Here is a 25,957-nt window from a genome sequence, read left to right as displayed (position 1 = left end):
CATATGTTGCATTTTCGACTCTATTTTGCTCACTTAATCTCCTGAGGGAAAAGCTCTGATAAAATGTTTCATCAGCCTCAGATCAAGGGGAGAAGCTTGTGACCTAGCTGCACCCAGATGTAATAACAACACAGACACAAAAAAATTAATTGTTTTCCATAGTAGTAGCGAGATAAAACTGACTGGGTATAGCGTGAGGCAGTCAGAAAGCAGGCCGGAAACCTGGATTGAAATGCAGCCGAGGTTGAAAATTTCTCTCTGCTGAATGTAAGGGGTTTGCATGAAGCAAGTTTTTAAAATGAAATACATGAGAGCAGAAATGGGAATAGACATAACTTCACAACATGAGCTGCTTACAATTTCCTCTAATTTGGTCCATTCACACAAAAAAGAGCAGGAATAACTGCTGCATGAAATGATGGTAGTAGTTTGGAACTGGAGAGTGTGCTGAGGCCAGGATCAAGGTGAATTGTTAGAATAGAGCAGAGGAAGCTTTGTGCGCCCACGTGATGGCTGACCCTGAGATGACTCAATGCCCTTGCCACTGGGAAGTGCTTTCTTCCAGGACTTTTGCTGATGAGCATTCACTCCCTCAACAATAACTTGCAGAACATCCAGTTACTTAAAGGTAGTAAACTATCCCAATGTGCTTTACCGCGATAATTATAGAACAAGACTGGCAAAAAGAATTTCCAAAAAGATTAACAGCAAGGTACAAGCATAGAGAATTCTGGGAATATAATTTTGCTATCAAATTGCTCTTAACTATTAAACTTACCCCAACATCTGGAAACCTGTTTTTCTTTCATTCTTGATACTCGAGCTATTTTCCCCACACCATTCCCCCTCTTTTAATGCCATGAGACGATGCCCCTCTATTTTTGACTATGATTTTCAGCTGACTGAAAATGTTGTAATTTGATCGGAGACAGAGCAAACTGCTCAAAATGAAAAGTCACATTCCAATGTGAAGGTGAGAAACAAAGAAATCACCTTCAGGGCAGTGTGAAGAAGGAGACATTTCCTATAATCTAAATACACATCAAAACTCTTAATTGTTTACGGAAGTGATGTTATAAATGCAAAGTACCAGATATTAAAACACCGGATGTCACAGACAGACACATTTAAAACCTTTTGAAATACCGATGGGTGAAGGTAAGGCTGCCTAGCCACTTGAGAAAGATGAGAAGTGACACAGTTGAATCACAGAATCCCTACAGTGCAGACAGAGGCCATTTGGCCCATCGAGTCCCCACCGACCACAATCCTACCCAGGTCCTATTCCCATAACCCCATGCACTTACCCTAGCGAGTCCCCCGACACTAAGGGACAATTTAGCACGGCTAATCCACCTAACCCACACATCTTTGGATCTCTGGAGCACCTGGAGGAAGCCTACGCAGGCACAGGGAGAATGTGCAGATTCCTGACATGATGTAGGGATGCCGGCTTTGGACTGGGGTAAACATAGTGAGAAGTCCCACAACACCAGGTTAAAGTCCAACAGGTTTATTTGTTAGCAAAAGCCACAAGCTTTTGCAGCACTACCCCTTCGTCAAGGTGAGTGTGAGTTCTATTCACAAACAGGGCATATAAAGACACAAACTCAATTTACAAAATATATGCCCTGTTTGGGAATAGAACTCCCACTCACCCGATGAAGGGGCAGCGCTCTGAAACCTAGTGATCTTTGCTACCAAATAAACCTGTTGGACGTTAACCTGGTGTGAGACTTCTCACTGTGCAGACTCCACATAGACAGTGACCTAAGCCGGGAATCAAACTTTCATCAGATTGCAGGTTTCTCTCCCTTCTCTCTTTTGGAATAAGAGTATCATTGGAGGAAGGTTGGGAGCTGTCTAGACTTTCCAACATATGACAGGTTGCTAAGATAGTCCTTCTGATGTTGAAAAATGTAAGTGATAACCTAAGGTACGTCAGATATTAGTTTACGATGCGTTTAGGTGCTTTTCAATCTATTTAAAATAATTTATAATTTTAATGTGTTTAAATAAACTATAGTTTGTGCAATTTTGTCTGGAACAACGCAGCAAAGCATTCTTTAGAAGCATTTTTTCCTTGTAAACTTCCTTGACACGTTCCTCATTGCATACTTGATTTGAGAAGAAGCCAATTCTACCAGAAACCTACCAGCCAACTGAGATCTTGTAATGTGTGTGTGCACACGCGTGTATGTGTTTTCAATAAATTTGCTCTTTCCTTGACTCAAGGAGACCTTGTGTGTCTCCTTATTGCTCGCTGTTTAAATACATTCTGGTTTGGAAAAGACGTGCTCTTGTGAAAAAGAAACTTAAACCTTTGTTGTGACCAACCAAGGAGGTTGAATAGAGGGGAGCCAGCTCATCCCTTGTCACCTGGTCATGACGTAAATTACACAAACAGTTTATGAAATAGTGTCACTGGAGGTTGCAGTAACAGGAGGTTGGAGTGACAGAGCAGCAAATCGATAAGCTATAAACAGCATGGCCAGGAGGCGCTGCAGATTTATTTAATTCAATCAGAAGGGTACACAGCTGGAGATTACTGTCAATGATGCTCTTGTACAAATATATAAGGACTGATCCCCCCAATCTGGTGTTTCAAACAAAAATTAGCACTCCCAGGGAACTAGATCAGGAAATTTTGGGACCATTTGTTTAAATTATTAGATCAGGAACGTGCACCCATAATTTTGTGATTTGTGGTCCTACAGAGGAACTGTACCCCATCATGAGTACTGATCAGGGAGTTAGTCCTTTCAGTAGTTCGTAACACATTTGTAAAAGATATTTCTTTCCTTGCTATTTTAAGTTACATCTGTTTAAAATAAAAGCAGGCTTATCCATTCAGAACATCATCTGTAATTGATATGGGTTTAAGGTGCAAATAGGTAATACTTCTATTAAGTCTACGGGTATTACTTATATTTTGTATAGCTGTTCTGGCCTGCATAGTGACAGCCAGATTTTGCACCATTATTTACATTCCCCCATGTTTTATTCTATACTCAATTTATGCCACTTTTATTTCCAATTTCCACAGCACTTGATATTTCCAAAATTAATTTGCAGGAGATGATCAGTAATATTGGTTCCATTTATATTGGATGCAGATAGAGTGGATAACTGAGAGAACCAAGAGTGTGTGTTATTAAGATAAAATTACAGATTACAGTAGGGGGGCACAGTGGTTAACACTGCTGCCTCACAGCACCAGGGCTTCTGGTTCAATTCTCAGGTGGATCACTGTGTGTGTGTGTGTGTGTGTGTGTGTGTGTGTGTATGTGTGTGTGTGTGTGTGTGTGTGGAGTCTGCATGTTCTCCCCGTGTCTGCATGGGTTTCCTCTGGGCGCTGAGTCCGAAAGATGTGTTGGTTAGGTGGATTGGCCAAGTTAAAATTCTCCCTCAATGTATGCAAACAGGCGCCAAACTAGGGGATTTTCGCAATAACTTAATTGCAGTGTTAATGTAGGCCTCCTTGTGGCACTAATAAACTTAACTTTAAACAAATCCCTTTATTCAGTTAGATCATGGTTGATCTATACACCTTCATTTACTCACACTTGCTCCAAACCCCCGATATCCTTAACAAGATAAAATACTTTCATTGTAGTATAAAGGTTTGGCATAGGAAGGTTTTAACATAGGACTGCCTACAATGTGCTGTAAAGGAACACTTGACCCAAATCTAGAGGGCAATTTTGTAGTGGACAGAGACAAGTAGAGATGCAAGCATAGAGACAGATTGTAGCTTAACATATTTGCAGTATATATATATTTATAGTTATAAGTAGTTAACTACAAACAATATCTTACAGAACAACACAAAAGCTCTCAGAAGCTAAAGAAAAAAGTTAAAATATAGGAGAATTGTAAAGCCTCTAGACCACCCTGAACCTGTAAACACAGATTTGAAGAGGGCGAAACGATAATAGAAATAATGTATATATGTTGGAAAAACAGGAATGCATAGTAAATATGTTGGATGGAAACTTGGGAAAGGATGTAAAATCAGGGCCTGATTTAAAAAGGTTTAACATGGGACTGAGTACACTATCACCCACAGCGTGATGTATGAGCCAAGTCCATGAATGACTCTGTCACAGAGTCGGTGTAATGCAATGGGTCAAATGGCCTCTTTCTGCACTGGAGGGATTCTATGGTTCTGTTTGGAAGAGATTCCTTTACATCAGATTGCCAATTGGTTTGCAAAGGATTAAATAAATTCCAAAACAAACCCATTCACAAGTAAATCCATTTCTTATAGTGGACAGCTTTTCATGGGTGGCATGGTGACACAGTGGTTAGCACTGCTGCCTCACAGCGCCAGGAACCCAGGTTTAATTCCTAGCTTGGGTCTGTGCGGGTTTCCTCCGGGTGCTCCAGTTTCCTCCCACAGTCCAAAAGACGTGCTGGTTAGGTGCATTGCCCATACGAAATTCTCCCTCAGGATATGTGAACAGGCGCCACAGTGTGGCGATTTGTGGATTTTCACAGTAACTACATTGCAGTGTTAATGTAAACCTACTTGTGCCACTAATAAATAAATTCACAAACTTACAGTACTGCTGTTTATTTAGACAAGAAGTGTCCCTTGTAGCTGCATGATTTGACTTACGACGCTTTTCTCCTCAGAAGTTGAAATCAGCTTAAGCACCCCAAGAGTTTCAGAGGCTGTATCTGATTTTCTTGGCACAGACTTCAGTGAGATCGGCAGGATCAGCTGCAATAATGTGCTGGCTTAAATTGAAATGTTTTGGAAAATTTAAATGCTGGGATGAGGTGTAATCCCCCATCACAGTCCAGCTGTGTAGGACCCTACCACTGCAGCTGATTCTCCATCTGGCCCTGAAGTCACAGCTTGTTACAGGACCAATGATTCCAAAAATGTACTGTCGCCGTAAGGAGTAAATCGAAAACTATACACAACAGACAATGACAGCAACACATAATATACTCATACACAAACTAGTTCATTGTATGCAGCTATTGCGGCTGGTCACAGAGTTTTCAAATACTGACCAACCGACTCAAAAACAGCTTCTTCCCTGCTGCCATCAGACTTTTGAATGGACCTATCTCACATTAAGTTGATCTTTCTCGACACCCTAGCTTTGACCGTAACACTACATTCTCCACTGTCTCCTTTCCTTCTCTACGTACGGTATGCTTTGTGTAGTGTGCAAGAAACAATTCTTTTCACTGTATGCTAATACATGTGATAATCAAATCAAATCAGCTATATCTATTTATTTTTTTTAATAAAGTAAGAGGGGACAGAACTTGCATTTATAAAGCACATTTCTTGAACTCAAAGGGCTTTACAGACAATAAAGTACTTATGAAGTGTAGGCTATATTAGAATGTAAGAAATATAACAGGCAATTTATCCACAAAGATCTAAGATAAATACCAGATAATTTTTGTTTATTGATAATTGGTTATAATTTAGAGTTTAGTTCCACACTGTGTCCTTGTGCCACGCTCTGAGGCCAAAGCTACCTTCAATTTTGAATCAGTCATTCAGAGTCGTGCAGGAGTGACTTTATAATAATCCCAACTTCTCTAATCACTCCTTATACTTGAGTTGTCTTCTCCATGGTATCATCCTGCTATACCTCCTCTGCGCCCTCCAGTGTCCTGACATTCATAACCCTGCTGGAGCCTAGCCAGACGTTTAATGTGACACCCTTGCTTTTGCATTCAATGCCCTCACTTACATAACTAAGTATGTTCCATATTCTTTTTAGCTGCCTTATCAACTTGCCCTGCCACCTACAAAGATTTGTCCCTCAGCTCTCACACACTGTTCAAAATTGTACCATTTAACAGCAAGGAAGTCGTGATAAACTTGTGTAGAAAAGCATAGGTTCAGCCTCAACTTGGGCTATCGCTTCCAGTTCTGGATGCCACACTTCAAGAGAGGCACAGGAAGAGTGCAGAAAAGATTCACAAGAAGGGTCCCAGGGATGTGTCACTACAATTACGTTGATAGATTGGAGAAGTTGGGATTACCTTGCTTGGAGAAGAGAAGGTTGAAAGGAAATTTGTTGGATGTATTCAAGATCATGAGGAATCTGAAAAGTGTAGGTGATGAGAAACTATTCCTAGAAGTGAAAGAAATAAGAGGTCACACAACACCAGGTTATATTCCAACAGGACAATAACCTGGTCTTATGTGACTTCTCATCTTGTCCACCACAGTCCAACACTGGCACCTTCACATCAGGAGTGGAAGGATTGAGAACAAGAGGATACAGATAATTTACAATTGAAGGTACTTGGCAAAAGAAGCAATAACAACATGAGAGAAAACCTTTTTCCATGTATCGGGTTGTTAGAGTCTGAAATGCACTGCCTAAGAGTATGGTGGAGGCAGATTCAATTGAGAAATTCAAGAGGGAATTGGATTATTATCTTAAAAGAAGAGTGTGCAGGGTTGTAGGGAGAAGACAGGGGTGTGGCACTGGATAAATTGATCTGGTGGGGAACAGGCACAGATATGGGAGGATGAATGGCCTCGTTCTGTGCTGTAATCCTTTGTAATTCAGAATATATTGCTTCTCCCACGTTGGAGAGAGCAAAATGCATTACTCCACATTTATCAGCATTAAATTGTATCTGCTGTATATCTTTTTAATGAAAGAAATTCCCTCCCAGGATAGACAATCCTAACCCCCCGTTGAGACATACTCTGATAAAAACAAACTTGCTCCATTTTTATAGATAAACATTTTAAAGCTATGGCCCTTCACTCTTTTAACAAAGTTAAAGTTTATTCCTTGCTTACTGGTGACACCAAATTAGAAATGTCAAGATACATTTTTCCGCTTTATCTTCATGCTGCAAACATTAATGACTGAAGTATCTCTTAATTCTTGGAATATTAAAACTGAATTTGCAAACCTTGTTTGACCAGAAAATGGGCCATTTTCTAAAGCCCAGAACACCTTTTATTTCTGTTCCTTCAGTCATTCTTGTACAGGAATGACTGAAGGAACAGATTTTGTTTGGCAGTTTGACTATTAATGTTCAATCTTGCTTCCTTGTGCTTAGTGAAATGTCTCATTTCCCCATCCAACCCTCATCCCCAAAGGTGACAATGATCATATTGTCACTGGGGTCTTGCAAACTGGCTTCAGAATCTGAGTGGGGGGAATTGGACGATGCTATATCTGTGTGTGCATGTTTGTTTATTTTGGTTAAGGTGTGAAAGCAGACACTAACTAATGAGACGTGCCTGTTTGAAAGTCAAATTTAGCGTACAAGTTTGCTGATGACCATAATTTGAACCTGCCTAGATGTGCTAAACCAGCAGCCTGCAGGTTTAGCACTAAAGCATCAGTTAGAAGCAAATTTTGTGGAATAAGTACTATGTGTGCTCCTCATGCACTTACTTCCACCGTAGTTTTGGAATGGTGTGGAGGTGCCGGTGTTGGACTGGGGCAAACACAGTAAGAAGTCTCACAACACCGGGTTAAATCCAACTGGTTAATTTGGTAGCAAAAGTCACTAGCTTTTGGAGCGCTGCTCCTTCGTCAGTTGAGTGGGAGTTCTGTTCACAAACAGGGCATATAAAGACACAAACTCAACTTGCAGAATAATGATTGGAATGCGAGTCTTTACAGCTAATCAAGTCTTAAAGGTACAGACAATGTGAATGGAGAGAGCATTAAGCGCAGATTAAAGAGGTGTGTATTGTCTCCACAGGACAGTTAGTGAGATTTTGCAAGCCCAAGCAAGTCGTGGGGGTTACAGATGGTGTGACATGAACCCAAGATCTGGTTGAGGTCGTCCTCATGCGTGCGGAACTTGGCTATCAGTTTCTGCTCAGTGACTCTGCACTGTCGTGTGACGTGAAGGCCACCTTGGAGGATGCTTACCTGAATACCTGTGACCGCTGAAATGTTCCCCAACAGGAAGAATACAATCTTGCCTGGTGTTTGTCGAGCAGTGTTCATTCATCCTTTGTTCTGGTGTCTGCATGGTTTTCCCAATGTACCATGCACTGGAACATCCTTCCCTGCAGCGTATCAGGTAGACAATGTTGGCCGAGTATGCAACGTTGCAAGAGTATGTACCGTGTACCTGGTGGATGGTGTTCTCACATGAGATGATGGAATCCATGTCGATGATCTGGCATGTCTTGCAGATGTTGCTGTGGCAGGGTTGTGTGTTGTTGGGGTCACTGTTCTCCTGAAGGCTGGGGACAATGGTCTATTCAAGATAGTGTGGTTGTTTGAAGGCAAGAAGTGGGGGTGTGAGGATGGCCTTGGCAAGATGTTCATCTTCATCAATGATATGTTGAAGGCTCCGGAGAAGATGTCGTAGCTTCTCCACTCCGGGGAAATACTGGACGATGAAGGGTACTGTCCAGTCCCATGTTTGTCTTCTGAGGAGGTCGATGCAGTTTTTCACTGTGGCACGTCGGATCTGTCGATCGATGAGTCGAGCGCCATATCCTGTTCTTATGAAGGCATCTTTGAGCGTCTGGAGGTGTCTGTTGTGATCCTCCTTATCTGAGGAGATCCTATGTATACGGAGGGCTTGTCCATAGGGGATGGCTTCTTTAACCTGTTTAGGGTGGAAACTGGAGAAGTCGATCATCGTGAGGTTATCCGTGAGCTTATGGTACAGTGAAGTGCTGAGGTGACTGTCCTTAATGGAGATGCGTGTGTCCAAGAATGCAACCAATTCCGGAGCGTAGTCCGTGATGAGTCTGATGGTGGGATGGAACTTGTTGGCGTCATCATATAGATGGACTTGCAAAATCTCACTAACTGTCCTGTCTGGAGACAATACACATCTCTTTAACCTGTGCTTAACGCTCTCTCCACTCACATTTCTGTACCTATAAGACTTGATCAGCTGTAAAGACTCGCATTCCAATCATTATTCTGTAAATTGAGTTTGTGTCTTCATATGCCCTGTTTGTGAACAGAACTCCCACTCACCTGACGAAGGGGCAGTGCTCTGAAAACTAGTGGCTTTTGCTACCAAATAAACCTGTTGGACTTCAACCTGGTGTTGTGAGACTTCTTGCTGTGTTTTGGAATGAACCAGCTAGCACACAGCCACAGGTCTGCAGAAATTTCCTTTGATCTCCAATATATTGGAGTACCAAGGGTTACCAAGGTCCCAGCATTGAGCAGGAGTGTGGATCTGAGAACTGGGCAATAAAATTGCATTACTGCTCTTCATCTTTATACTAGGAACATGTAAATGCTTAATATCTACCTTTTCTCCAGTAACTTTCTGCAATGATTCGTTCCATAATGTATATGATCAAATCTGTCTTTATTTATCCCTATAATTGCTGAACAAAGAACGGCACAGGAACAGACCCTTCGCTCCACCAGGCCTGCACTGACATATGACGCCTTTCTAAATGAAAGACGTTTTGCTTCTAGGGGTCCACATTCCTCTATTCCCTGCCTATCCATGTATCGCTGAAGATGCCTCTTAAAAGTTGCTATTATATCTGCTTCTCCACCTCTTCTGGCAGTGCATTCCAGGCACTTACCGCCCTCTGTATAAAGAACTTGCTTCTCACGTCTCCTTTAAACTTTTCCCCTTTTTATCTTAAATCTTGTTCCTAGTAATTGACACTTCTACACTAGGAAAAAGGCTCCGACTATCCATTCTGTCCTCCTTCTATAATTGAAATCTTCATTTTTTTTTCAGAATAATCTGAATTGTGGGTTTATTTATGGCTTTTCTTACATAAATACTACATCAAACCCGTTGGCCCTATTTGTGCCCTATTTAGGTCTGATCTATTTATCTTACAACTGTGTGTTCGTGTGAATCACCTCAGACTTTCTGTGTATATTCTTTTCCAACACAAGCTTCCCTACTGCGATCTGTAGTTAGTAATTTCAGTCTTCAGCCAAATAGATGGAAGAGTCAGAGTCTAGACAACGACAGCTGCTGCCCACGCTGCCCTAGTGATTATTTAACAGGAAGGGTGTCCACTTGGGTGGACCGATACTGTGTGCTGCTGGCAGTTTGCTTACAGATTGAATCAAAGTGCTCTGATGCTGTGAAATGATCCATTGAACAGCTCTGTCGGAAACTGTTCAAATTCACGCAGAAAGCAAGCATGAGCTTAAATACTAACCAAGGTAATGATTCGAGATCACAGCCCGCTGCGTCAAATCATAAATCCCACTGCACAAGTTTTCATTTAGCCTGCCAAAAATATCGCTGTTGATTTGAGCTCACTCCCAGGTAACAAATACATTGCCTGGTTGCCTTAAAGAGACAACAGCCCCCAGATTTTAACACTGGGCAGCTTTTGAGAGGGTGGCTGTGACTTTAAAACTCATTTGCTGCTTGGAAAATATGCATTTTGAGTACCTGGGTATTTTAGCATCTGGATTTGATTTCAAGTTCAGAGGCAGATTTTGCTAATGACCTGTTAAATGCACCCATTTGCTGAGATAAAGTCCAAGGTCAGCAAATTGGCATTTTCCACTGGAAGATTGCACTTTCGGCTGTGAGAATGAAAAACAACATTAGCGTGAATCCCAGGCAAAACCCACCCCCAGGCTTCTGAAGCCTTGTGAGAATTCCAGCTGGATTCTTCCAAGCAAGTTCTCTTCAAGGCCATCCCAAACAGGAGCATCCTAAACACTAAGCCCACCAGACATGAGACGAATATGTCAAGGGGGTCAGTTAGCTCAGTTGGCGGGATGGCTGGTTAGTGATTCAGAGTGACGGCAACAGCATGGATTCAATTCCTGTACCGGCTGAGGTTACTCATGATGGCCCCGCCTTCTCAACCTTGCCCTTTGCCTGAGGCGTAGTGATCTTCAGGTTAAATTCACATCAGTTGGCTCTTTCCCTCAAAAGGGAGAGCAGCCTCTGGTCATCTAGGACTATGGTGACCTTTAAAATAGTGGGATGAGGGACTGGAAACAAATGTCCATCTGGACATGTCAGAATTGGAGATTTTAAGGCTAGGAATTGGAGAGTTTGACACTGGGAAATTCTGTGACCATGGTCTCTGACCATTCCCTGCAGCATGTCCTAAGTTGCTGTCAAATGTACTTTCAGGCAACCTGATCACATCAAGCTGCGTTGTGATCCCTGTCATCTGCTACTCTGCAGTCTCTCAGTACCATTCTGTCCCTTCTCTTTTTCCACTAAATCCCTCAAAACAGCCACAGCTCATGAAAGGCACCTGAGAGGTGGATCATATTTCAGAAGACGAAGATCCGTGAGTTGCATCTCAAACAGCTCGCTGGTGGATGTTCAATCAATCATGTGCTCCACTTTGAAATAGAGAACATCCCCATTGAAGAGACTGACACTATTCAGAGGAGGATAGGGGCAGGAATAGGCAATTCAAATCATCGAGCCTGCTCTGCTACTCAATATGATCATGGCTGATCATCCAGTTCAATGCCTTTTTTTCCCCACACTATCTCTATACTCTTTTAGATAATGGGCATTTAGAAATCTATCAATTTCTACTTTAAACATATTCAAATGTGTTCTACTTTAAACATATTCAAACAATTTGAAATAAGTGGTTTACCCCTTATTTCAAATTGTGGTCCCTTGTTCTAGACTCCCCACTCTTACTTGCATCTGCCATGTAAGTATTTTGTAGGTTTCAAAGAGATCATCTCTCATTCTTTGAAACTCTAGAGAATACAGGCTAGTTTTCGCAATTTCTTTTTATAGAACAGTCCCGCCATCCTGGGAACAAGTCTGGTGAACCTTTGGTGCACTCTCTCTATTGCAATAATATCCTTACTAGGGTAAGGGGACCAAAACTACATGCAATGCTCCAGGTGTGGTCTAACCAAGCTCCTACATAATTGTTGCAATGTTTCACTATTCCTTTACTCAAATCTTGTACTAAAGGCTAAAATACCACTAACCTGCCTAATAGCACCTGCAAGTTAGCTTTCAGTGACTTCCTGATGAGGACATCCAGGAGTCTTTGTTCATCTACACTTTCTAATCTCTGACCATTTAAGAAGTACTCTGCATATCTATTCCACCTACCAAAGTGAATACCATCACATTTTTCAGCATCGTATTCCATTTACCATGTTATTGGCCACTCACTAAATTGGTCCAAATTCTCTTGGAGCTGCTTTGCATCTTTCCCACCACGCACATTCCCACCTAGTTTTGTATCATCCTTAAACTTGGAAATATTGCATTTGATTCCCAAATCCAAATCATTAGCGTATATTGTGAACAAATAGGACCCAAGTACTGATCCTCGTGGTATCCCATTGTCACAACCTGCAAGTGTGAGAATGACACATTTATTCCTACTCTATGCTTTCTGCCTATTAGCCAATCCTACGGTCTGGTAGTATAAGTCACTGAATGGATAAGCCACCTCTCCTTTATCAGAACTGTTGTTATCAAAAAACTCCAGAAAGTTCGTCAAACATGCTTTCCCATTTGTAAATGAATTGCCCTCTTGTAGGATGTTAGCATGTTTGCATCCTACCCACCATCCCAACTAATATAACCATCCCGACAGAGACCACTGACCCATCACTGCTACAACCAGCTCCTCAGAGGCTCCAGTTCCCAGAGATTGCTGGCTATGAGTAACATGAGGGTCCCCATTTCGTTGAAGCTACTGAAGGAGCAAAGTCATAGGAACAGAAAAGTTAGTAATGATTTATTTTAAGAAAGGTACTAAATAGAATGTTGTGGGACAATCAGAGCTCACTCTAGAGCGCTTCCTGGAGGATATTCACAGAAAGTCAATGACACAAATGTAGGATCAAGAATTTATGCACCATCTTAATTGGATGGGAACTAAAGAATGGGAGAAAAAAAATGAAGTAAAGTCATTACAAAGTCAAAACTAAATTAAAGTCATTATTTCTCCAACTTTGCCCATTTAAGTGGCTCAGCTTTATGATGGATTGGGAAATGTTATTTAAAGGGCTGAAGTGGATAAGCAATGGCAAACATTCAAAGAGTGCATGGGTGAAATGCAAAAATTGTTTATTCTTGTCTGGCGCAAAAGTAAAACTGGAAAGATGGCCAAACCATAGCTTACAAGGGAAATTAGAGATAGTATTAGATCCAAGGAAGAGGCATACAAATTGGCTGGAAAAAAAACAGACCTGAGGATTGGGAGCAATTTAGAATTCAGCAAAGGAGGAGCAAGGGATTGATTAACAAGGAGGAGACAGAGGAATAAAAATTGACTGTAAAAGTTTCTACAATTATGTGAAGAGAAAAAGATTGATGAAGACAAATCCAAGTGCCTTACAGTCAGAAACAGGGGAATTTATAATGGGAAACAAAGAAATAGCTGACCAACTAAGCACATACTTTGGTTCTGGCTTCATGAAGGAGGAACAAATAACATTTCAGAAATATTGGGGAACACAGGATTTAGTGAGAAGGAGGAACTGAAGGAGATTAGTATTAGTAGAGAAATAGTGTTGGGGAAATTGGTGGGATTTAAGGCTGATAAATCCCCAGGGCCTAATAACATACATCTCAGAGTACTTAAGAAGTGGCCCCAGAAATAGAGGATGCATCGGTGGTCATCTTCCAAGATTCTATAGATTCTGGAACAGTTTCTACACATTGGAAGGTGGCTAACATAACCCCACAATTTAAAAAGTGAGGCAGAGAGAAAGCGGGGAATTATAGACCAGTAAGCCTGACATCAATACTAGGAAAAATTCTAGAAGCCATTATCAAGTATTTTATAGTGAAACACTCAAAACAGTGGCAGGATTGAACAGGGTCAGTATGGATTCACAAAAGGGGAATCATAATTGACAAGTCTACTGGAATTCTTCAGGATATAACTAGTGGAGTTGATGAGGGTGAGCCAGTGGGTGTGGTTTATCTGGGTTTTCAGAAGGCTTTCAACAAAGTCCCATATAAGAAATTAGCATGTTAAAGCACATGGGATCGGGGATAGTCTACTGAGATGGATTGGCAGACAGGAAACAGAGTAGGAATAAACGAGTCATTTTCCAAATGGTAGGCAGTGACTGGTAAGATATTGCAGGGATTAGTGCTAGGACCCCATCTATTCACAAAATACATTAATGATTTAGATGAGGGAACCAAATGTAATATCTCCAAATTTGTAGATGACATGAAGTGAGGCGGGATGGTAAATTGCAGAGATGCTTCAGTGTGAATTGAACAAGTTGAGTAAGTGGGTGAAAGCATGGCAGACGCAGTATAATGTGGATAAATATGAGGTTATCCACTTGGGTAGCAAAAACAGGAAGACAGACTATTTTCTGAATAGCTATAAATTAAGAGAAGGCAATGTGCAATGAGACCTGGGTGTCCTCGTACACCAGATGCTGAAGATAAACATGCAGGTGCAGCAGGTAGTAAAGGAGAACCTTTACCTTCATTGCGAGAATGAGAATAAGAATTGTGAAACTATTTGAGTAATAGGAGCAGGGATATCTTGCTGCAATTAAACAGGGATTTGGTGAGGCCACTGTGTGCAGTTATGGTCTCCTTATCTCAGGAAGGATGTTCTCGCTCAAGAGGGAGTGCAGAGAAGGTTTCCCAGACTGATTCCTGGGATGGTGGGACTGATGCACGAAGAGAGATTGAGTCAGTTAGGACTATGTTTGCTGGAGTTCTGAAGAATGAGGGTGGATCTCACAGAAACCAACAATTCTAACAGGACTAGACAGGGTAGGTGCAGGAAGGATGTTCCCGATGGTTACTGCATCAGAACCAGGAGACATAGTCTAAGAATACGGGGTAAACCCTTTAGGACTGAGGTGAGGAGAAATTTCTTCACACAAGTAAACCTATGGAATTCATTACCACAGGAAACAGTTGAGACCAAAAGCATTGCATGTTTTCAAGAAAGTGTTAGGTGTCGCTCTTGGGGCAGAGAAAATCAAAGGATATGAGGGGAAGGTGAGATCAGGATATTGAGTTGGATGATCAGCCAAGATCATAATGAAGGTGGAGTAGGTTTGAAGAGCTGAATGGCCTACTCCTGCTCCTATTTTCTATGTTTCAGTTAGATACTAAATGCCCTATGGGACATTAAGAAAGAGAAAGAAATACTTCCAGTAAACCAGACACATTCCTTCTTCAACTAGACTTATCATTGATTTCATCACTTTCTGTAGGACGCCTGCTATAAATGAGCTCCCATGTTTTTTCAACATACCAGTTGTCAGTGCACCATCTCATGCTAGTTGCTTTACTGGATGTGACGCACTTTGAGATGTTTCTGAGAGGCATGATTAATATGAGCTTTACCTTATTCCACACATTCTTAACAAATGACAGCTCTTGTAAACGTCACCAGATTTCAAACTATAAAAGTGGTATTTTGCAGATTTACAACCTTGCTGCCTTGGATATTTGAATAAATGGTGATTCACATGCAAAGCACACAAAATATTTGTTCACTGCACTCCCCAGACTTTACCAGCACTCTCCAATGTAGTTTTAAGACAGTAATCTTGAAATTTCTGTTGCATTAAATGCTGAAATCAGCACTTCCTAAACTCACTGGCCTGTTGCCTACTGAGTGCTGTATTGGGCATTGCTGTAAAGCTTAATGGAACATGTGACTTCTCACACACCAAGTCTTTCTTATACAAATATGCTCATGAAAGGTACTTTATGAGGGAGTGTGCTGTGCATTCCTGAAGGAATCTATTGCTCCAGTGAGATAATAATCTTGGACGTTTGTTATTGCCATTAGAATTCACTGTGGTATGGCACATCAAGAATCTTTGCTGCATTGTGAAATTTTAGTGATACACAGCTCAAGTATTATATTCTTGACTCAGAACAGAATGTTTGGATTGTATTTTATTGCTCTCCATGGACAAGTTTTGTATCTGTGTGTCAGCACCATTTATTTCAATTGCAGTCTTGTTAATCCGTTTCATTCCATACATTCGCATATAATCTAGTTAACTGGGCCCAAAGCTTGCAGTCATGAAGGAAAACCATTTAAAGTTCAACATTAAACATGGTTTCAACAATTGTGACCGAGTAATGGGACAACTGGGAAAGCTCAGATTTCTGCTAAATGTTCTTTTCCTGGATCAGGAGAAGAAATGACTGGTTAAATTTGGTCAATTTATTCATGGTCAGATCTCAGATGTGATTTTTGAACAATTGTGGAGATGTGACTGCATCGGATGACCTTACAATTGCAGTAATAAGTCATATGAAGTTTCTTTATTGGCCATTTTAATATTGATATTAGTAAAAGTGAAACCTGGAATAACGAACAAGAGGACTTGTACATGAATCCGATCTTCTTTGCTGCATCACTAATCACGGTTTTCAATTTTATGCATAAGCTATCCTGTGATTTCAATGTAACATCTCCAATTTAAGCCAAATTGTGGGCAGCTTCATGACTGTGGGCTCACATTCACCAGGATCTGAATTGAAACTATCCAAACTCTTAGCCAGCAGAGATTTTTACCAAAATAAACTGGGTTGGATTTGAGTTTGAATTAGAGTGATAGAGGTTTACAGCAAGGAATCAGGCTGTTTGGCCCAATTGTCCATGCTGCCCTTTTGTTTTAAACCCTAAGTTAATCCGAATTGTCCGCATTTGGCCCATATCCCTCTTTCCCCATTTTACCCGTGTAATTGTCTAAAAGCTTTTTAAAAGACAAAATTGGTACCGCCTTTGCTACTACGTCTGGCAGTTTGTTCCAGACACTCATCACCCTCTGTGTGAAAAAATTGCCCCTTTGAACCCTTTTGTATCTCTTCCCTTTCACCTTAAACCTGTGCTTTCTAGTTTTAGACTCCCCTACCTTTGGGAAAAGATATTGACTATCCAGCTGATCTATGCCCCTCTATAAGATCACTCCTCAGCCTTCGATGATCCAGAAAAAAAGGTTCTAGTCTATCCAGCCTCTCCTTATAACTCAAACTATCAAATCCCAGTAGCATACTAGTAAATCTCTTTCTAGTTTAATAATATCTTTTCTATAATAGGGTAACCCGAACTGTACACAGTATTCCAAGTGTGGCCTTACCAATGTCTTGTACAACTTCAACAAGACATCCCAACCTCCTGTATTCAATGTTCTGACCAATGAAACCAAGCATGCCAAATGCCTTCTTCACCACTCTGTCCACCTGTGCCTCCACTTTCAAGAAGCTATGAATCTGTACCCCTAGATCTCTTTGTTCTGTAACTCTCCCCAAAGCCCTATCACTAATTGAGTAAGTCTTGCCCTGGTTCAATCTACCAAAATGCATACTTCGCATTTATCTAAATTAATCTCCATCTGCCATTCATCATCCCACTGGCCCAATTGATCAAGATCCCTTTGCAATCTGAGTTAACCTTCACGTCCAATATGCCACCAATTTTGGGGTCATCTCCAAACTTACTAACCATGCCTCCTATATTCTCATATAACTGACAAATAACAGTGGACCCAGGACTGAGGCACGTCGCTGGTCACAGGTCTCCAGATTGAAAAGCAACCCTCTATAACCAACTTCTGTCTTCTGTCATCAAGCCAATTTTGTATCCGTTTAGCTACCTCACCCAGGATCCCCTGAGATTTAATCTTATGCAACAACCTACCATGCGATAGGATCCAAAAATGAGTATGTTCCCTACAGATGAGATCTCACCAACAAGCTTGTTCTCTACATGTCCCATTCCACACTTCCTCCCTCTTTGTCTCCATAAAATCATAGATTCATAAATAGTTACATCACCATATGCCACTTGACCTCGGGTCCATAGCAGATCTTCATAGAAGCTCTCAACTAGTCGCACTCTCCTGCCCTTTCCCCATAGTCCAGCAATTTTATTCTCTTCAGTGGCTAATCTATAACCCAGTCTTCCTAATTCATGGCTTTCTTACTAGCACTAGTCAGAAGAACATCTAAAAATGTTACCGAAGTGCTGAATTCATTATTAATATTTAGACCACTGCAGTGCCAGTATTCCATAATTCTCTTCACAGGTCATAGCTTAAAAATAATCCTCCAATTTCCCTGCTCTGACTTTTGATGATCTCCAGTCATCACACTTAGAAATATTTTGTCAACTTTAGATTTTCTTTTGCTAATTCCTTTTTGGTGCATCATTTATTTGATTGTGGTTTAAATTTGTACACCTTTGCAATACACACTGTTACTTACAATTTAAAAACAGATCAGGGGTTATTTTGATATTGGGCGATAGTGTAAAAGGGATATGTCAGATGAACTAATTTTTTTAAAATCTCTCCTGATTTCCGGTTCCAGTAATTTCAATAGAAATAAACTGAAGAGATTTGTAGCAAGGGGCTAACCCAGTTCACGCAATTATGTGTAGTGCAGGTGATATTATAATGTGGATACACAAAGGGAAGTCTTGCTCATTTCTCTGCACCACTCCCTCCCATCACACACCCCTCCCCCCCACCCCCCCACAACAAGCATCCCATGCATGCCTCCAATTTGTTTTGATCTGACACATAGAATCCTGGAATCCATTTGGAGTGTTGGAAACAAACTATTGAGAAATCTATGCCTGTACAGTTTCAGTTTGTCCAAAATGGAATGCATGCTCTCTCCACATAAGGGCAGAGCTTATCTCTCCAAATCCAGAGAGTGGCTCGTGGTTAGCACTGCTGCCTCACAGCTCCAGGGACCTGCGTTTGATTCTGGTGTTGGATCACTGTCTGTGTGGAGTTTGCATACTCTCCCTGTGTCTGTGTGGGTTTCCTTTGAGTGCTCCGGTTTCCTCCCACAATCCAAAGATGTGCAGGTTGGGTTAATTGGCCATGCTAAATTGCTCCTTAGTGTCCTGGGATGCAGAGGTTAGAGGGATTAGTGGAGTAAATGTGTGGCATCATGGGGGTGGTGCCTGGATGGGATTGTTTTCAGTGCAGACCTGATGAGCCAAGTGGCCTCCTTCTGCACTGTAAGGTTTCTGTGATTTTTATGAGCTTTAACACAGGTTCACAAGTCCATAGTTGCGCAATCCCCAAGTGTACGCTATGGCACTATTTAAAGCTAACTCATTAAAGCCACATTGTTTATCAGTATAAAACACTGAAGAGCTTCCAATTGCATGTCCATCTATAGCCACCCTAACAATTACAAGACTGGCACAAGAGTGTTTGGGAGCCAAACGGGTGGAATCGCTGTTGCACCAATTGGCTACCCTCTCCCATTATTAAGCCGTCTAGCAAAGCAGTCATCGACAATAAAAAGAAAAGAAAGACTGGCATTATTGTAATACGCTCCACAATCGCTGGACATTAGAAAGCACTTCACAGGCAATTAATTATTTTAATCAACATTGAATAACGAGCAGCAGTTAGTAATTCAGCCCCTGGAGCCTGCTATGCCATTGAGTAAGATGGTTGCTGATCTGATAGTAACCTCAAGTCTGCATCCCACTTACTCTTGGTGACTGATCACCCCCATCCTTACAAAGAATATGCCCATCTCCATCTACAAGATATTCAAAGGCTCTGCTTCCATCACCTTTTCAGGAGGAGAGTTCTAAACACTCAGAAAAATAATTTTACCTCATCTCTGTTCGAAATGGGCAACCCCTTATTTTTAAACAGTGACCCTTGGTTCTAGATTCACACACACATAGAAACCCTACAGTACAGAAAGAGGCCCTTCGGCCCATCGAGTCTGCACCGACCACAATCCCACCCAGGCCCTACCCCCATGTTCCTACTTATTTTACCCACTAATCCCTCTAACCTATGCATCTATGGTCAATTTAGATTCTCCCACAGGAGGCAACATCCTCTTAACATCCACCCTGTCAAGACTCCCCAGGGTTGGGTGTGTTTCAATCAAGTCTTCTCTTGCTCTTTCAGCAGCTTTTGAAGTGTAGTAACTGTTGCAGTGTAGGAAACAACAGCATGGAATGGCTTCTTTCAAGCAGCCAATTCACAAGTGCATTGCCAGTATGTACATGTTGGAGCTATTTCAATCCCAAAGGGATTGTCCACACTTAGGAGGACAATCACTCGTTGGATATTAGACAAGTGAAGTTGACTCCTCACCAATAGATATGCCAGAAAATCTTCGAGTGGCGTGCTGTGCACTATATAATGTGGGAGGCCATTCTAACCATCCTTCCAACTGCAGAATAGAAATGCACCATTCTTCGTGAATACACCGCATTCTACTAGTTGCAGGCAAGGAACTTTTCCAGCAGACTTCTCCCCCTTTAATATTTTATTTATTCCTTCAAATGATTTGAACATCCATGGCAAGACTTGTATTTATTGCCCATCCCCTAATTGCCTTTGTAAGGATGGTGGTGAGCTTCTTAAACCATTACAGTCCTTGTGGTGTAGATACACCCACAGTGCTACAAGGGAGACAGTTCCAACTAGTCAACATAATGACAGTAAAGGAATGACATAATATTTCCAATGGCCTTGTCCTTCTGAGTGGCAACGGTCAAAGGTTTCGAAGAATCCTTGCTGGGTTACTGCAGTGCATCTTGTAGATGGTACACACTGTTGTTACTGTGTGTCAGTGGGGGAAGAGAGTGAATGTTTGAGATGGTGCATGGGGTTGCAATCGAGTGGGTTGCTTTAATTGTCTTGGGTGGTGCTATTGGAATTCATCACCTACTCGCCATTTCTGGCTAAAGATGGTCGCACAGCGGGCCAGGAGATTCAGCTGACACCCGACTTGTGCGACCTGTACTGGGTGTCTGGCCCTGAGCCTGTCTCCCAGCACCAGATTTCTGGCACCATCAGTTCTGCATTGGAAATTGGTGCAGAGCTGCATTACATATGCAGGCAATGATTTGCATATAATATAAATTTCATTAGTAAGCCTGGTACTGAAGTCTCTAGGCCTGCTAGCCTTTCCCCACCCCACCAGGTGTATTTCACTCCAACAGGGTTTACAGTAGCTCCCCACTAACAGGGAGCTGGCAGCCTCACCCTGCTGGAGTGAAAGGGAGGCAATTGAGGCCCCCCAGAGAGTTGGGGTACCCCCCGCCCCCCCCAGGCATTGCCACCTTGGCAGTGTCCAGCCTGAGCCCCTGACATTGCCCAAGGGGCAAAGTGCAAATGCCTAGGGGCACCTTGGCACTGTTCATCGGGCATGGGGCAGTGCCAAGAGTGTGAGGCCTGATGGTAGGTTGGGGCCCGATTGTGGTGGGGGGGGGGGGGGGGGGGGGGAGGGGGGGAGGAGGAGGAGGGAGGGAGGCCAGATCATTCTCTGCTGGGGGAGGGAGGAGGAGACGGGTCAGATATATCTCTGGGGGTGGAGGGGGAGGGGAGGCCCGATCAATCTCTGGTGGGGGTGGGAGGGGAAGAAGAGGACCAGATCACTCTCTGGTTGGGGGGAGAGGGGAGGAGGGACGCCAGAGATCTCTGGTTGGGTGGGGGGGGGGGGGGGGGGGGGGGAGGCAGGGGCAGGGGGAATCCACTGCCACTCTGTAGGTGATGGATAGGGAGGGAAAGTGGGGGCAGGGGATTGCGATCGGTCTGGATTGCAGGGGGGTGGGTGATAAGGGGGGCAATGTCTGCGGGGGCCATCACTCCCACTCTTTTGCTCCAGGACCGCTTTATCTGCTTTTTGCGGCCCAGGAGTGATGTGACAGGGGAGCGCTTTTCTAGTTTTTTTCTCACTGCACCCGCGCAGTTGAAGGCTCTGATCGGAGCAGCAGTGTTTCGGCTGCGATAAGCCCCACGCACAGCGTAATTCAGACTCACGATTTGTTTTCAGGCTAAGTGTGTATGAGGATGCCTGGGAACAGGCTTCCAATCTGAATTGCGCCCAGATTCAGCACTTAGAATCAAAATGGTAAAATTGGGCCCAGAATGTGGGAGATTCTTTTGTAAATCCCACAGGAAAAAAAACCCAGCATGATTAATTCATCTTTATGTCTGTTTGACACTTAGAATTTTTGGGGGAGAATTGCCCCCAGTATTTGAATACATTAGAAACATCACTCCGAGCATGAGCATCCTTTAAGTTCACATGAAGGATTCTAGTCTAAAATGTTAATTGTAAGCTGGATTGGTACTCGCCGTGATCATTATGTTTTACAGTGCAGTGAATGGAAATTGATTTGTTCGGCTGTAATGATTGATTTCAAGCAGGCTTTCATGCTCGCAGTGTTGATTCGAAGTGGCCTTCATCACATTATAATACAGTACCATCACCTCTGGAGTTCATCAGTCTGAAATCTGTGAGCTTACCTGTCTCAAAATGTGCTGATTGCCCTCTGCTGGAATGTTGTAAGCACTCCTGATCAAGTTCTTGGCAATGTGGAAATAGTACACGGATATGATGAAGAGTGGGATGACGTAGAGAATCAGGAAGGATGCCGTGGAGTGGATTTTAGGATGCAGCTCATCGCCATGCGGGTATGGGGCACATGCCTTAAATGTTTTATTGATATGGGGGTCGTAGAAGGAACGCAGATCAGAGAATACAGCATCAGGAACAGCCAGCAGCATTGAAAACACCCAGATAAGGGCTGCTTTCACACAAATTTTCATCAGGGCATTGGTGGTCTGGATGTCCATGGGTCTGACTATAGCTTTATACCTGCAAGATGAATAAATGAATAGTATGTAGTAATACTGATGGCAGATTGGAATAATTACACAAATAAATTACAATATATATGTATTCAGTGCAGCCCAATGTGAATAATCTGAGGTGATCACTTTTGCTTAACATCAATGTAATTACTCCCAAATTAGTGCTTTCTCTTAGTCTGTAATTGTACATTCAGTCCCCCCCTACCCCCACAATCTCTGGATACCCAAGTATTAGAAAGTTGAGGTACAGATTCCGGTGTTGGACTGGAGTGGGCATAGTAAGAAATCTCACAACACCTAATGAAGGAGCAGTGCTCCAAAAGCTCATGATTCCAAATAAATCTGTTAGACTTTAACCTGATGTCGTGAGACTTCTTAGAAAATTGAGGAAGTGAGCAGCAGGTACAGCACTCCAAAGCTAACAACAAAAGCAGGATAAAGGCAAAATACTGTGGATGCTGGAATCGGAAATAAAAACAGAAAATGCTGGAGAAACTCAATGGGTGGGAATTTCTGTTTGCCCCAAAATTGGAAAATCCTGCCCAAGGTCAGTGGACTTTTCCATGGTCTGCCCCTCACCCGCTCCGATTCCTGTGCCAGATGGGATGGGAAAATTCATCCCAAAATGTCTGGCAGCAGCTATGAAGAGAAAGAGAAAATCGAGCCAATGGTTCAAGTCAGAATGACCCTTTGTCAGAACTGTGACGCAGGATCATCCAGACTCAACATTGTCTCTGTTCTCTCTCTCGACAGATGCTGTCAGACCTGCTGAGTTTCTCCAACAGAAGCAGAATTGTTGGCATTCCCACTCAAAGCACGAATCCAAATTTCATCTTTTCAACACAGAGTAAGTTGTGCGCTAGATCTGCCATCTCTGATGTGTACTCTGAGGGCTCATATGTATCTGAGAAGGGAAAAATCAAACATCCCCTGCAGCATATTTTCCATTTCGGTCCAAGTCAGTGCTTTATAAAGGGTTCTGCTGTGCATTGATGTGTTGCTGAAACCACTATAAGAGGTTCTCTACAGAGTTAATGATGCACTGATGTTTTTATTGAAACAGCAATTAAATAGTCAGAGGAGGATGGTATCTGTATATGAAATTCGTATTAAAGTACTGCACACTTATCACATCTTCACAAGAAAGCAATCTTCTGATCCCTGCAAGATTGATGTGGTTGTAACACTGATTAACCTATTAAAATGCTATAGCAATAAATGCATTGACCCACTCATGAAGCATCGATCAAACCATTTAACTGGAATTAACATGTACAATGGACAAGTCTAGCTGTGACAGAGATGCAATAATGTGCAAAGAAAAGTCTGTTTTAGGGACCCAGAACATTCTTTGCCAACTTCCTCAGGCTATATGTCTGCATCATTATAATCAGTAAGGGAATCGAGAGTTACAAGGATAAGGCGGGAAAGTGGAATTGAGGATTATCAGATCAGTCACAATCTCAGCACATGATGAAGCAGGCTCGATGAGTTGAATAGTCCACTTCTGCTCCTACGTCATGTCGCCTTCACATTGCTCGTTTAAGGAATGTCAGGACAGAGAACAGAAGATGTTCAAAATAGCATTGAACGTTCAATGAATGTACCCCGAAACCTGTCTGATCTTCAGTAACATATGTAAGCAAACATTGAAAAGTGTGAAGCAGCCCTTCACATGGACGAAGACACTTTTGTGAACGCTGATCAGAATGATCGGGCAGGCAGATGCAGACATTATCATAAGTAAGCAATAAAAGTTACTGTGGACAAAGCATATACATGATTCCATTAGAGAGCTGAAATTGACAATATATATGGCCAAATAGATTTGTAAAGGCAACAATCAATGAGGATTTTTCAAGCCACACGTTCCAAATAAAGCATCATGCTAACCAGGAAAAGCACTGTGAAACATAGAGAATAGAAGCAGAATGGTCTCTCAAGCCGGATCTGCGATTTAACATGATCAAGGCCACGCTCCAGTGCTCCCACCTCATACCATTTGATGCCTTTACGGTTAAGAAATCATCTGTGTTTCCTTCTTAAATATATTCAATGACTTGGCCTCCACAGCCTTCTGTGGTAGAGAATTCCACAGGTTTGTCACTCTGAGTGAAGACATTTCTCCCTCTGTCAGTGCTAAATGACAAACCCTATATTGTGAGACTGTGGCCCCTTGTTCTGGAACCCCATCTAGAGGAAACAACATCCCTGCATTCTGTCTGTCCAGCTCTGTCAGAATTTTATACATTTCAATTAGATCCCCTCTCAATTCCAGAGAACATAGGCCCAATTGATACAATCTGTCCTTACGTGACAATGGGTGGCACACTGGTTAGCACTGCTGCCTCGCAGTGCCAGAGACCCAGGTTCAATCACAATCCTGGGTGACTGTGTGGAGGTTGCATGTCTGCGTGGGTTTCCTTCAGGTGCTCTGGTTTCTTACCACAATCCAAAGATATGCAAATTAGATTGATGTGTAGGTCAGGGGGAATTAGCAGGATGAATATGTGAGGATACATGGATAGGGTCTGGGTAAGATGTTCTGTCAGAGAGTCAGTGCAAACTTGATGTGCCAAATGACCTTATTCTGCGTGGTAGGGATTCTTTGAATCCTGCCATCCCAGGAATCAATGATGAAGTATCAGAGTAGATCATAAATGGAAAAGGTGTCAGGCTTGGCTTAGCGATAACATTTTAATCTCCGAGTTAGCAGGTCTTGGGTTTAAGCCCCACTCAGAGACTGCAGCACATAATCTCAGCTAGCTGAGAAGGTTGCTATCTTTCTGATAAGACTTTAAGCCAGGTGGATGCAAAAGATATTGTAGCAGGCACAGTTCTGTTTCAACTAACACATTTATTTAATTGCTGTTGGTAATACCTTGGTGTTTGACAGTTGATTGGCATTCTTGCATGCCAACACTTGACTGCTGATAACAAAATACTTTAAAGTTCATTTCTGACATCCCATGCTCTTAAAGAGTCTATATCAATGCAAGTTATTTATTTCCTTCCCTTGATTGAAATATATAAGATGCTATAGGGTATTGACCAAGGGTGGATGTGGAGAGAGTGTTTCCTCTTGTGGGAGAATCTGGAACTAAGGGTCACTGCTTAAAGATAAAGGGGCCGGCCATTTAAAATGGAGATGATTGTTTCGCTCGGAGTATCTGAGTGTTTAGAACTCTTTCAGAAAAGGCGATGGAAGCAGTGTCTTTGAATATTTTTAAGGCAGAGGTGGATCGATTTTTGTTAAGTTAGGGGTGATAGATGTAGGCAGCTTGCAGATTAGAGGTTACTATCAGATCAGCCATGATCTTATTAAATGGCAGAATAGACTCAAGGGACTAAATGACTTGCCTCAGTTCCTTGTTCATATGTTTGAGTGTTTGTATGATAAGTTCAGATTGGTTCAGATCATTAAGGAATATTGTTTTCAT

The 25,957-nt window shown here is 42.2% G+C and overlaps 1 protein-coding gene across 1 annotated transcript in view; it reads right to left on the bottom strand.

Moving 5' to 3' along the window:
- The window catches only part of grpr (gastrin-releasing peptide receptor), a 61,586-nt gene that overhangs the window by 15,044 nt on the left and 20,585 nt on the right, over positions 1-25,957 (bottom strand). The window contains exon 2 of the mRNA XM_080203308.1: positions 22,170-22,521. Coding sequence (XP_080059434.1) covers positions 22,170-22,521 — 352 coding nt within the window. The remainder of the gene's footprint in view (positions 1-22,169; positions 22,522-25,957) is intronic.

Source organism: Carcharhinus amblyrhynchos, chromosome 15 (genome assembly GCF_965287045.1).
Source record: "Carcharhinus amblyrhynchos chromosome 15, sCarAmb.v2.hapA, whole genome shotgun sequence".
Classification (NCBI taxonomy): Eukaryota; Metazoa; Chordata; class Chondrichthyes; order Carcharhiniformes; family Carcharhinidae; genus Carcharhinus; species Carcharhinus amblyrhynchos.
The sequence above is the reverse complement of the archived record's forward strand: the minus strand, read 5'-3'. Positions and strand labels throughout refer to the sequence as shown.